The sequence below is a fragment of the Pan paniscus genome, chromosome 2 (assembly GCF_029289425.2).
Source record: "Pan paniscus chromosome 2, NHGRI_mPanPan1-v2.0_pri, whole genome shotgun sequence".
Taxonomy (NCBI): Eukaryota; Metazoa; Chordata; class Mammalia; order Primates; family Hominidae; genus Pan; species Pan paniscus.
The window spans coordinates 131316784-131329822 of NC_085926.1; the positions used below are offsets into that span (position 1 = coordinate 131316784).

Here is a 13039-nt window from a genome sequence, read left to right on the forward strand (position 1 = left end):
GTTTACTGCTTGCTTTCATTGACATTGTCTCCAAAGAAATAAACATCTATGATTTTGTGGTAAGCATTCAGCTGCAAATAACTCAAATGTGTGGAATTATTCTTTCATTCTCACATGGTTTCAAAAGCATTATTGTGCTCTTATGATGTATCAGATAGTGAACTAAGCTCTGAGGCTCCAGATGGCTCGGTTCAAGAACTCACAGCCCCATGGGAGGGTATAAGTTTAGTTTAGAAACTAAAACAAGAGTTATCACCTATTTAATGTGAGGCACTGTGTGGGGCTTTCCAAGCATCTTAATCACATATTCCTACCCTAAAAGCATTCTGCACATAGGCATTATTTTCCTTATCATACAGCTGAGAAAAACGAAGCTTAACTAATTTGCCTGAAGTCTACAACTAGAAAATTACAAAGCCAAGATTGAACCCAAATCCCACTGACCCCAAGCCCATGGCCCTCCCACTATGCCCTCTACCGAAGGTCTCTGCGGGGAAGAGTCACAATAGGAACAGGAACAGAGTGTCTGGGAGCACTGGGCAGGGAGCCACCATTTCTACCTGGGGAGTTGAGGGACCTTGACCTTGCCAAGACAAAGAGACAGTCAAGTTGGGTTTTGGAGATGAATACATCATCACCGAGCAGGAAGGGAGTATGGGCAGAAATTGTGAATGAGACTGGACGTATCCGTGTCCAGCATCGTATGTGGCTTCCACATTTAAGCAACAGGGTAATCTAGCCCCATGGTACTGACAAATAAGCTTTGATTTTCATTCAGCCTGCTTGGTCAAGAAAGTAGTGGCTGTTTATATTACATGGGTGGTGTTTACCCTGACTTCGCAGTTGGAATTTGAACAGGTTAAAAACTGTATGTTCAGGTTGTTGTCTCTCTGACCATTTCACCTAACTCCATACTTTGAATTAGAATGTTTAAAAAGAATCAGGAAATATAGACAGATAAAGCAAGTCTTAGAATTTTCCCTCCTCTCTCTAAGTGGACTCCAAAGCACATCAGTAGATAAATTTGATTAGAATCTATCAACTAGGCTAAAAGAGATCCAAGGATCCAGAAGCTGGCATTAAGGCAGGGAGCATCTCAGCAACCATACCCTTACTTTGCCACCTGCATGCCCGCATCTGTGGGTACATGATCTCACACCAGGGTGCTGGGAAAGATGCCTACAAGCCTCCCTTCAGTTATGTCCCCTTCTAGAGCCCACCCCACGGGGTAGCCTTCACATTGCATTGTCCCTGCTGTCTGCCATCCATGCACCATTTTAAAAATATATTTTTAAAATTTAGAAGTTTTAACTATACAGAAAAGTTGCAACAGTAGTGCAGAGTTCCTAGATGCCTTGTTTCTACTTTCCTCTGTGATTAGCATCTTATATTACTGTAGTGCATTTGTCACAGTTAGTAATATGGATACATTATTATTAACTGAAGTAGCACTTTGTTCAGACTCCCTTTTTTTTTTTTTTTGGCCTAATGTCCTTTTTCTCTTCCAGGATGTCATCTGGGATACCACATTACATTTAGTCTTCGTGTCCCCTTACACTCCCCTTGGCTGTGACAGCTGCTCAGACCTTCTTTGCTTCTGACCCTTTGCAGTTTTGAGTACTGGTCAGCTATTTTATAGACTATCCCTCAATTGGGATTTGTCTGATGTTTTTCTAATAACTATACTGGGATTATAGGTTTGGGAGGGGAAAACTACAGAGATAAAGCACCTCTTTCATATCAAGGGTACATATTGTCATCATGACATTATCACTGTGGATGCTGGCCTTGACCACCTGGCTGAGGTCGTGTTTCTCTGGTTCTCTACTGTAAAGCAGGGAACAGTTTTTATGAGCTTCTTCCTTTTAGTTTGGGAGGGTACAAGGCAGTCTGGACTGATGCATTTGTGTTCTTTCCCATGATGTCAGAGAGATGTTCCATGAATATTAATGATCTTTTTATTTTATTAGAGGCTGAGTTGACCTTTTCATCCATCTAATTTGACTCTCATTTTTGTTTATTTGAGGCAAGTCTTTGAGAGAACACTTTTCGTATGTGAGTTTATGCTCCTGTCACCGCAAATTGTATTTCCTTCTATACTATTAGCTCCTTAAAGGAAATGGCTATGTCCTCAATATGCAGACACCATATAACAGCCTCCAGCTTTATTCCATCTGTTTCCCCAGCCCATAGTGTGTGTGTGTGTGCCAGGAAGCTTCATGGCCCTCCTAGTATGCATTTGTTCCTTATTTCCCTGAGGGAACCTGTGGCTGTTGATCAGAGAAATCATGATGCTGTAGAAAGAGCCTGGCATTGAGATGTTTCCCTTCTCTGAGTCTGGTCAGGAAAGGAGGACAGTAAGGAAACCCAAGTTAAAATCAGCCTGTTGAGGTCCAGCACTTAAAAGCCCTTGATGTCTCAATCCAGAGTGGTCACTGAAAGAGCTTTGATTTCACTTCTACATGGATGGTATTCCAGTTACTGCTGCTGCCTGACAAACCACTGCAAAACATAGTGGCTTAGATCAATAACAATCATTCATTTTGCTCATAAGTCTGTAGCTGAGGAGGAGTCACTTGTCTCTGCTCTCCCCAGACTCAGCTGCATGGGCTGAGTCTAAGTCAGCTTGATGGGCTGGAAGGTCCACTTTCAAGATAGCTCATTCACATGGCCAACAGGGTTGTATTGCTATCATCTGGAAGTTAGGCTGAGGCTGAAGGCCGTGAACCTCGGTTCCTTTCCACATGGGCCCCTCTCTGGGCTGCTCAGACTTCCTCGCAGCATGGCAGCTGGCTCCCAAGAGTAAGCACCACAAGAAAACCAAGAAGTAGCCATACCACCTTTTATGATCTGACCTTAGAAGTCAGGTAGCAGCACTGCAGCCAGTCACAAACCCACAGAAAAAAAAAAAAAAAAAAAAAAAAAAAAAAAAAAAAAACCCCACCCAGATTTAAGGGAAGGAACATAGACCTTACCTGTCAACAGGAGAGCCAAAGTCACATTTAGGAAGAGTAAGCAGATTGGAATGTACTGTGGTGGTCATTTTTGGAAAACACCAGCTGCCACAGATGGCTAGTAAGTGATTTAGGAGGGTTTCTTATTCTTCAGCGAATATGTCTTGTAGCCTAGGTGCTGGACTAGATATGGGCATATAACATGGAATCAGACATGGTCCCAGCCCTGGCAGCTTCCACTTCAGACAGGGAAACAGACAAGACACTGGCCATTTCCATTCAGAGAGGTGAGAGCTGGAGTAGAGATAAGCTTATAGGTTATAAGCACACAAGGAGGGATTCCTAACAACAGTTTCAAGGCCCAGGAAGAATTCTCAGACAAGTTCTAGGTGAGAAATGTTTGTACCAAGTTGAATCAAATGACTAAGGCAAAAAGGCTAAAGCTGAAGATTAAAGGCAGCATAGTTGCCCCCAAGTGTTGCTGCATTTGGGGAAAGATTTGTTTTTTTGTCATGGTCATCACAGCTGTTACTATTATTATCTTCATCAAGCATTCCTCTACTCATGTAGGACATTTTCCTGGATCAAAAATTTCTCAGTTTCCAGGATTTCTTGGACAGTCAGGATCAGAGAAACCTGGGTTTAAATCCTGGTACTGCTACATGGTGGTCATTTTGACCTCAGACAAATGACTTTAACCATATGTGAATGTGGAGATGACGGGGGACTTGAGCTGAAAATTTGTCATTCTTCCCTGTTTCTTACCCCTGGGAAAAGGCCTATGCTTACTCTGTGTGGGTGTGTGTTCACGTGTGTTTGTTCGTATGTTTTTTAGGAGACCATGATCTGTCAGCCCCCTAGAGCTTCAGCACAAGGTGAATTCATGTTGGCTGAAGGCCATAGGTGTGTCTGGGGCACACAAGCCCTGTCTCACATGACTTTCTTGCTGGAATGTATTCAAGAGATTGTACTCTGGGAAGCAGTTTCCCAAAGTACAAGTCATGGACCTCATCAGTCTAGCTGTTGAACCAGTAATCTCAGAGATGTCTATAATCTACCAAACAATGGTCCCAGTTAGCTCTAAGCAGAACTTTCTGTCCTTCAGCCTTGTTATCTGAGGCATGTTCCCAGCAGGATTTTATAGTAGGGAACATTTTAAATGTGGCAACCTGTAGTGAGGGAAGCAGAAAAGATTTGCACTCAAAACTCCTTGGTTTCATAAAGAAGTGAAGTCACAGGCATGGATTGCCTCTTAAGATCAATCACCCCTCTCACCCTGAAGTCAGTGATACATATTTATTTTTGGTTAAGGGAAACCATGCTCCAAGGAATTAGAAGTTTATATTTGATCTTTAATAAAAGGAATCATTGGAGTTCAGAGATGGACCATACTAGAACACTGGAACCACAGTGAGTATAAAAAGAACACTGGCCAGGCACAGTGGCTCACGCCTGTAATCCCAAAATTCTGAGAGGCCAAGGCAGGCAGATTGCTTGAACCCAGGAGGTGGAGACCAGCAACATGGCAAGACCCCATTTCAAAAATTAGCTGGGCACAGTGGCGTGTGCCTGTAGTCTCAGCTACTCAGGAGGCTGAGGTGGGAGGATCACTTGAGCCCAGGAAGTCAAGGCTGCAGTGAGCTGTGATCACGCCACTGCACTCTAGCCTGGGTCACAGAGTGAGACCTTGTCTCAAAAAAAAAAAAAAAATTTAGATAGATAGATAGATAGATAGATAGATAGATAGAGAGATAGATAGATTAGATACAGTATGAGTTTGGCACCTTAATGGGATTGGCAGGCAATGAGTTGGCCTGAGTCCCTCCCTGTCCCTAACCCTGTGTGTAGCTGTGTGGCCAGGGTAAATCATTTCACTTTGCTGGGCCTCAGCTTTCTCATCTGTAAAGTAGAGGAGCTGATACCAGAGTCCCAACATCCCTTCCAATTAAAGAACAATAATCTTGAAATTAGAAAAGCCCATTTCCTGGCAAGGTTGTGTGCTGTTGCTCATGCAGAAAACAAACTCCCTGATGGTCAGACTTAGTGTGCTTAGATGCTCTTTTCTTTTGTTGTTGAAACATCAATTGCAGAAGCTAAATTCCCAAGTGTTCCAGTTACCTATTGATAATAGAAACCAAAACAGTGGCTTAAAGCAGTAACAATCATTTATTTTGTTCAAAAATCTTAGGGTTGACCAGGCTCAGCTAGGCAGCTCTCATTTGGGATCTCTTGGGTGATTGCAGTCCGGCAATGGCCAGGGTCATCTTGCAGGCTCTTCACTTTCATGTCCGGTGCCTGGCTGGGGCTGGGACAGCTGGGTCTCCTCAGGCATTCCTGTTACTCTCTGCAAGGTCTCTTTATGTGGCCACCTCGAGGGAACTGGAGTTCTTACGGGGGGCCAAAGCCCCCAAGAGAAACCTGTAAAAGCTGCATGAGCTTTTTGGCTGTAGCCTCAGAAGGGATGTAGGGTGTCACTTCTGCATCATTGTATTCATCAAGGCAGTAACAAAGGCCTACCTAGGTTCAAAGGGAGGGGAAACAGACTCTACCTCTTGGTGGGAAGAATGTCAGAGAACTTGTAGACACAATTTAAAATCACACCAAGAGTCCAGGATGGTTCAGAAGACTTCTCAGACTGCTATGATTCGCTGTTAAAAGGGTTTAAAACAGCAATGCACAAAATATCTTGCGGTAGAAAACCTAGTTTAATGGGGAAGGAAGATCTACTTAGAAGAAACTTAAAATTATGAAAAAAAGATAAAATTCTATTTTTATGAATTTTCTGTGTAACAAATATGCCTTGTGTGTATATAAGCAATTTTAAGAGAAAGTGTGTATGTATATGTGTGTATATATAATTTTTGTTATATATATATATACACACACACATATATAATTTTGTGGTTTTTATATACATAATTTTTATTCTACCAAACAATGGAGTGTATGAGATGTTAGGATTGGGGAAGAGGAGAGAATTAAATCAGAGAGAATTAAATCAGGGGCTTCCAGTCCTTTTATTGTACTACTACAAGCTCCCCCAGTTACTTGCAAAATGAATTTAATTTACTGGGTTGTTAAAAGAACACCAAATATGTCATACAGAGCCCTGGAATAGAGATAGAAAAAAAACAAGACAGAAGAAAAGTCAAGAGACCAACAATAGAGAATCAGTTCTCCAAAGATGTGAATCATTGCTTTTGAATGGCAGAGCCCCCTGGGGAGATGGGTAGAGCAGAACAATAAATGAAAGTAGTCGAGAGCGTAGACTCTGCAGCCAAGCTGCCTAGGAACAAATTGCAGCTTGCCATTCCCCAGCTATATGACCATGGGCAAGTTCCTGTACCTCTCTGTGCTTCTTTTCCTCAATTGCAACAGGGAGCTAATAATACTACCTGCTTCATGAGGTTGCTGTGAGAATTAAATATGTCAGTACAGGCTTAGCCCTTTGAGCAGTGTATAGTACATATTAGCCATTTCTCTTTTCATCAATTCCCTTGTTGCCTTTGCCAGATGCAAATGTCATGCCCAATAGGACTGCAGGCAGCCAACCAAATAAACAGAAGGAGGAGGACCTTTCCTTCCCTTGGGTCCTGAGCTCACGTATGCATTGGAATTTTCAGTAGGAGGAGACCTTCTTGTGATGTCTGGACACCCATCAATATGTAGATTCCACCCCACAACAATTGTCCATATTCAGACACGTTTTAAAAATCGGTTCCACATTTCAAGCATGTGAAGCTAGGTTTTAGCTTTAGTCTCTACTACATATTTGGAATTAAAGCCTCTAGAGTCCATTATGCAAATCCATGCAAATAATATGCAAAGAGGCAGTAGCCTCAGATTGTGGGGAGGGGGAGTGTGTAGTCCAGCACAAAGGGCCTTGAATGAAAATTTGCATGTGTTAGGGAAGCCCTGGGTTGAAGGCCTTAGATGTTTATTGTGACAGTGTGCATAGCATTCAGTTGTTAACCTTTTGTGCCAAAGAAGAGAGGTAAATGCTTGTCTGATTTCCATATTGAAGGTGACAGTAGAGGTTGGAGGTGGTATTTGGCTAGCACAACATTGTAGGGATTTTTATTATACAAATGAAAAGTTGCTTTGAAATAATGGCCGTGGTCCAGGCTGTGTCCCCAACCAGCAATGTGTTCTTGGACAAGTCACTTCCCTCCTTCTGTTGCCCACTCTGTGAAATGAGGGGATTGGATTAGGTGAAATGCCAGATCCCCTCTCACTGTAACATGTAAACATCATCCTCCAGGTAAAAATCCCTTGGCACCCACGGTGGCAGTATCCGTTCATTGTGCCAAAGATGATGTACTCTAAAGTCCAAAGAAGAAAGGGCTAAGAGGTAACTCTACAGTTCTAGAGAGAACAATAACTTCAGGGGATGCTGATAGCTGAGTGGGGGAAATAGGCAGCAGCAACAAGGACAAACATATTTACTTAGGCTGTGTATCTTAGAGCACCAAGGATTCCAGTCAAAGGCTTCCCAGCTAGGAGGATGTTAGTTCCTGGAATGCCAGTGATGGGAAAGTCAGGGGAATTTTTTTCCCTGAGTGTTTTAAAGATCAGTCTGTATTAACCCCTCTCTCTGCCTCTGGAGTGCCGCAAAAGTTCTCCTAGAGGCCATGGTGGCTCCTCTCCCACCTGAGGGCCTGTCCCTGGGGTCAGCCAATGTTGCTTCCAAAAGACTGCTGTGTCCTTGGTCTCCGGTCTTTTATTGTATCTGACACATCTGGTGCCTGGCCCCAGAGATTCCCCGGGCCCTTAATTTTAACTCCAGCTGTTGCAGCAAACACCAGCTGGGTGCAGGCAGAACCTGACAGCCCTATGGCCCAGAGCTTCTCTGATCCAGCTAATGGAGACCTGGCGTCAGTCAGGAAGTGCAGTGATGAGCATCCCAGGAGCAGCCCTTGATCAGTGAATATGGGAGCCTCTGGGTGAGTGTTCTTTTCAGGCAGACAATTTGAGATGCAGCCTACTCAGCTCCACTGACGTCCCCTGTGAGTTTGAGGTGCCCACCTGGACCAGCTCATAACCTGCCCTCAGATTGGTTTTCCCTGTTTCACTAATCTCAGACCCCCACGGCTGACCCCACAGATCATTTTCCAGTATAAACTTCCTGCACAAACGCCCTGTCTCTGTCTCTCCTTTTTCAGAGGATCTCTAACATAAGGCATGTATATTAGTTTGCTAGGGCTTCCATAACACAATACCACAGACAGAAATGTATTTCCTCACATTTGAGGAGGATGGAAGTCTAAACTCAAGGCGCCAATAGGGTTGGAGTCCCCCGAGGTCTCTCTCCTTGGCTTGCAGATGGCGTCCTCTAGCTGCCGTGTCCTCACATGGTCATCCCTCTGTGCACACGTGCTCCAGATGTCTGTGTGTCCTAATCTCCTCTTCTTAAGAAGGACACCAGTCAGATCGAATTAGGGCCCACTCTATTGGCCTCATTTTACTTTAATTACCTCTTTGAAAGCCCTATCTCCAAATATAGTCACATTCTGAGGTACTGGGAATTAGGGATTCAACATAGGGATTTTGGGGGTGCATAAGTCAGTCCTTAACAACACTTAACACTTGTGAGCTAAACAGACACTTGAAAGGGAATGTCCATCAAAACATGGAGGTCACCACCACTAGCCCTAGGAATAGATTGTCTCTCTGGTGTTAAGCCGTGGGCAGGATAGGGGTGCCAGAATAACCCTGAGCAGGTCAGAGCATAACAGCACATTAATTCTTCTGGGATGCAACATACTGTCCTCTTGTTCCTCCTCCTGCATCATTGATAGTGGTTGACCAGGATAAGCATGCACTTTAAAGACAACCCTTGTTTCACATACTTCTGCTACTGTGTGACTTTCCACATGTTGCCTAATCTCCCCAAACCTCAATTTCATGCTCCACCAAGTGGTCATATGGATTAAAGCATGAAAGCCTGGGCCAGGGCAAGTGTTCAGTAAACAGGTTTTAGGATTGACTCGAATACACAGAATGTGCTGTTGGTGTGTGGTCTAGATCAGGGGTCCCCAACCACTGGGTCGCAGACCAGTACCAGTCTGTGGCCTGTTAGGAACCAGGCTGCACCACAGGAGGTGAGAGGCCGGTGAGCCAGCATCACCACCAGAGCATCACCGCCAGAGCGTTACCGCCAGAGCTCTGCCTCCTGTCAGGTCAGCGGCACCATTAGATTCTCATAGGAGCACAAACCCTATTGTGAACTGCACATGCAAGGGATGGATCTGGTTGCGTGCTCCTGATGAGAATTGAATGCCTGCTGATCTGAGGTGGAAGAGTTTCATCCCAAAACCATACCCCCCCCCCCGCCACCAACTCCAGTCCATGGAAAAACTGTCTTCCACAAAACCAAGTGGAAGACAATTTGTCCCTGGTGCCAAAAAGGTTGGGGACCGCTAGTCTAGATCATGAATGAAAGTTTAGAAAAAAATAGATTGTTTAGGGCAAATTTTTGGTCCTAGAGTTGGTGGGTGCTACAGCCTCAGTGCAATCTAAAGTCCCCCGCAGCCTCCCACTCCCCACCAATTTAGAAGTGCAGGGTGAGGACACAGGCCCATGCCAAGGCTCCACCACACACCAAATGGTGATCCTGGGCCTTGTGTCAAAGGCATGCCTGGAGATCTCCTCCCCATCTCTGCTTCTCGCCAGGGCCCTGCCTTCTCCATCAGACACCTGGGAATCACAGCTGGGGCCCCTGCTTTGGCCGTTTGTCCTGCTGGAATCTGATGGAGGAAAGACGCTCTGAGAGAGTAATTAGACGCAGACAGAGATCTCTCTCCATAGTCAGGGGAGCCTAGCAGGGGCTGAAGGAACTGCCTGAGGATGACAAAGAAGGGGATCCATGAACAAGGAGGTGCTAACAGGATAAGGAGATGCTAACAGGTCAGAATCAGGCCTCAGAGGACTGTTGGCCCTTCCTCAGCCGTAGAGACAGTAGAGCCATAGAGACAGGCTCTTCCCAACCCATGTGTTGTCAACGGCTCCTACATGTCATGCTTGCATGAGGTACCATTTTTAAAAATAGGCACATGCTATTGTGATTGATAAAATCCACACATAACTAGAAATGTTTTTAAACATATACGTTTTTGTCCTTGTGCATTTTCTTGAACTGCAAGTATGCACATTGGCTATCATACAAAATCCCTTTTTTTTTTTTTTTTAATGTTCAAAAGGGCTCCTTCTACTCAAAAAGGCTGGATATCACCAATGACAATTTTTCAGAGTTCAGCCACATGAATGCCATAGGAAAAGCAGTTAATAACAACCATGACACCAGCCGGCATTTGTAGAAGGCACCTTCTGTTCCAGGCTGTGCTAAGCGCTTTTATGGGCTCCAGGTCTGGTTGCTCTTCTCTAGACCCCGGTCCTCTTCTGCCTGTCACTCTTCTATGGCACTGAGACATCTTTGTCTTATTTTAGGATTGTTTGTGGATATGTGCGAGCTTATCCAGGGCCAGAGACTGCCCTGTTCGTTTTTGTGTCCCCCAGGGTCAGGGAGAGGGTTGAACCTCCATAATTGTTTGGCGAATGGTCCTGAAGGGACAGAGGTCTGTTTTCTTGTACCTTTGTGTAGTTTATAAATGGAAGATTCAGAAAAGGGCATAAGAGTTGGTACATACTGCCACCCAGGCCTTCCTCATTTGGCTTGGGGTGGCTCACACAGAGTTCACACAGGCTTCCCCACAGGCAAGCTGGCCTTGACCACTCCTGGCTGCAGAGGAAGAGGCAGATGTGGAGGCCACAAGCCTTCTACACCTCCAGCCCCAGCCTGTTCTAAAAAGTTGCCCTTGTGGGGAGGGCTGATGGCGTTTCTGAGGCATGTGGGAAAGGAGGAGCCTGGCCAGGGTAGCTGCTCTGCTTCCCCTGGTGCTGGTCTCTCTTTCCAGCAGGTACCAGGCAGCACCTACCTAATAGACCTGCCCCAGCTCCACAGACAGTTCTGGTTCAGTGTTGGGGCACTAGTGTGGGCTCAGGAATGCTCCTGACGTTTCCTGAGTTCCCAGCACTGTCCTAGGCCACAGGTAAGAAAGGCCCAGGCTGTATGCTGCTCCCCAAGTATTTTACCTCTTCTCTCTGTCTCCCTCTCAAGGTTTCCTGCTGATCTTGGCACTGACCGAAGCGCTGGCATTTGCCATCCAGGAACCATCTCCCAGGGAATCTCTTCAGGTCCTCCCTTCAGGCACTCCCCCGGGAACCATGGTGACAGCACCCCACAGCTCTACCAGACATACTTCTGTGGTGATGCTGACCCCCAATCCCGATGGACCCCCCTCACAGGCTGCAGCTCCCATGGCAACACCGACACCCCGTGCAGAGGGGCACCCTCCTACGCACACCATCTCCACCATCGCTGCGACAGTAACCGCCCCCCATTCTGAAAGCTCCCTGTCCACAGGGCCCGCTCCAGCAGCCATGGCAACCACATCCTCCAAGCCAGAGGGCCGCCCTCGAGGGCAGGCTGCCCCCACCATCCTGCTGACAAAGCCACCGGGGGCCACCAGCCGCCCCACCACAGCGCCCCCCCGCACTACCACACGCAGGCCCCCCAGGCCCCCAGGCTCTTCCCGAAAAGGGGCTGGTAATTCATCACGCCCTGTCCCGCCTGCACCTGGTGGCCACTCCAGGAGTAAAGAAGGACAGCGAGGACGAAATCCAAGCTCCACACCTCTGGGGCAGAAGCGGCCCCTGGGGAAAATCTTTCAGATCTACAAGGGCAACTTCACAGGGTCTGTGGAACCAGAGCCCTCTACCCTCACCCCCAGGACCCCACTCTGGGGCTACTCCTCTTCACCACAGCCCCAGACAGTGGCTGCGACCACAGTGCCCAGCAATACCTCATGGGCACCCCCCACCACCTCCCTGGGGCCTGCAAAGGACAAGCCAGGCCTTCGCAGAGCAGCCCAGGGGGGTGGTTCTACCTTCACCAGCCAAGGAGGGACACCAGATGCCACAGCAGCCTCAGGTGCCCCTGTCAGTCCACAAGCTGCCCCAGTGCCTTCTCAGCGCCCCCACCGCGGTGACCCACAGGATGGCCCCAGCCATAGTGACTCTTGGCTTACTGTCACCCCTGGCACCAACAGACCTCTGTCTACCAGCTCTGGGGTCTTCACGGCTGCCACGGGGCCCACCCCAGCTGCCTTCGATACCAGTGTCTCAGCCCCTTCCCAGGGGATTCCTCAGGGAGCATCCACAACCCCACAAGCTCCAACCCATCCCTCCAGGGTCTCAGAAAGCACTATTTCTGGAGCCAAGGAGGAGACTGTGGCCACCCTCACCATGACCGACCGGGTGCCCAGTCCTCTCTCCACAGTGGTATCCACAGCCACAGGCAATTTCCTCAACCGCCTGGTCCCCGCCGAGACCTGGAAGCCTGGGACAGCAGGGAACATCTCCCATGTGGCCGAGGGGGACAAACCGCAGCACAGAGCCACCATCTGCCTGAGCAAGATGGATATCGCCTGGGTGATCCTGGCCATCAGCGTGCCCATCTCCTCCTGCTGTAAGTGCCGCCCTCTCCCACCCATCCTCTCCCTCTACCACATCACTGGCTCAACCCCAGCATTCCTTTGTCCCTGATTTGGCATCCTTGCCAAGTGGGCTACAAAAATTCCCAGAATCTCAGGAAACTAGGTATCAGGACAGGTTATCCCTGACCCTAGTCCTCAGCTCTGCCTGGCCATGGCTTGAATGCCTGCTGATCATAAAGTCACAACTCCCAGGAGCTGGGGGAGGACCTTACAGGCAGTCTAATCCAACCCTGCATTTTGCAGGAAAAAAATGCCAAGCTAGCAGTGACATGGCTCACCCAGGATCCCAGAATTAGTGAGAGGCAGGGCTGGGCTGAGAGCTTGTAGCAGCTGTCTTCCAGCCCAGTGCCCTTGTCATGACACCACTCTGCCTCAAGGTAGCCTGCCAATGCCTCTAGCAACCTGGCACCAAGACACCATAGGTCAATGTTGATGCTTCAAAATTTACAGCCTCCAACTAGCAAACCCCTCACCTTCCTCTTTATCTTCCATCCTCTTTCTTGTGTTTTCTCTCCTCCTGCCCCTCTTCTC

The 13039-nt window shown here is 47.3% G+C and overlaps 1 protein-coding gene across 9 annotated transcripts in view; it reads left to right on the forward strand.

Annotated features, from left to right (window-relative positions):
• TMEM108 (transmembrane protein 108) overlaps positions 1 to 13039 on the forward strand; it is a 362678-nt gene that overhangs the window by 333402 nt on the left and 16237 nt on the right. For 5 of the 9 annotated variants that reach the window (XM_055110470.2, XM_055110471.2, XM_003822511.5 and 2 more), the window contains one exon: positions 11071 to 12480. The exons of the other annotated variants lie outside the window; for them this stretch is intronic. In XM_055110470.2, the coding sequence (XP_054966445.1) occupies positions 11071 to 12480 (1410 nt within the window). The remainder of the gene's footprint in view (positions 1 to 11070; positions 12481 to 13039) is intronic. 9 annotated transcript variants of the gene reach the window in all.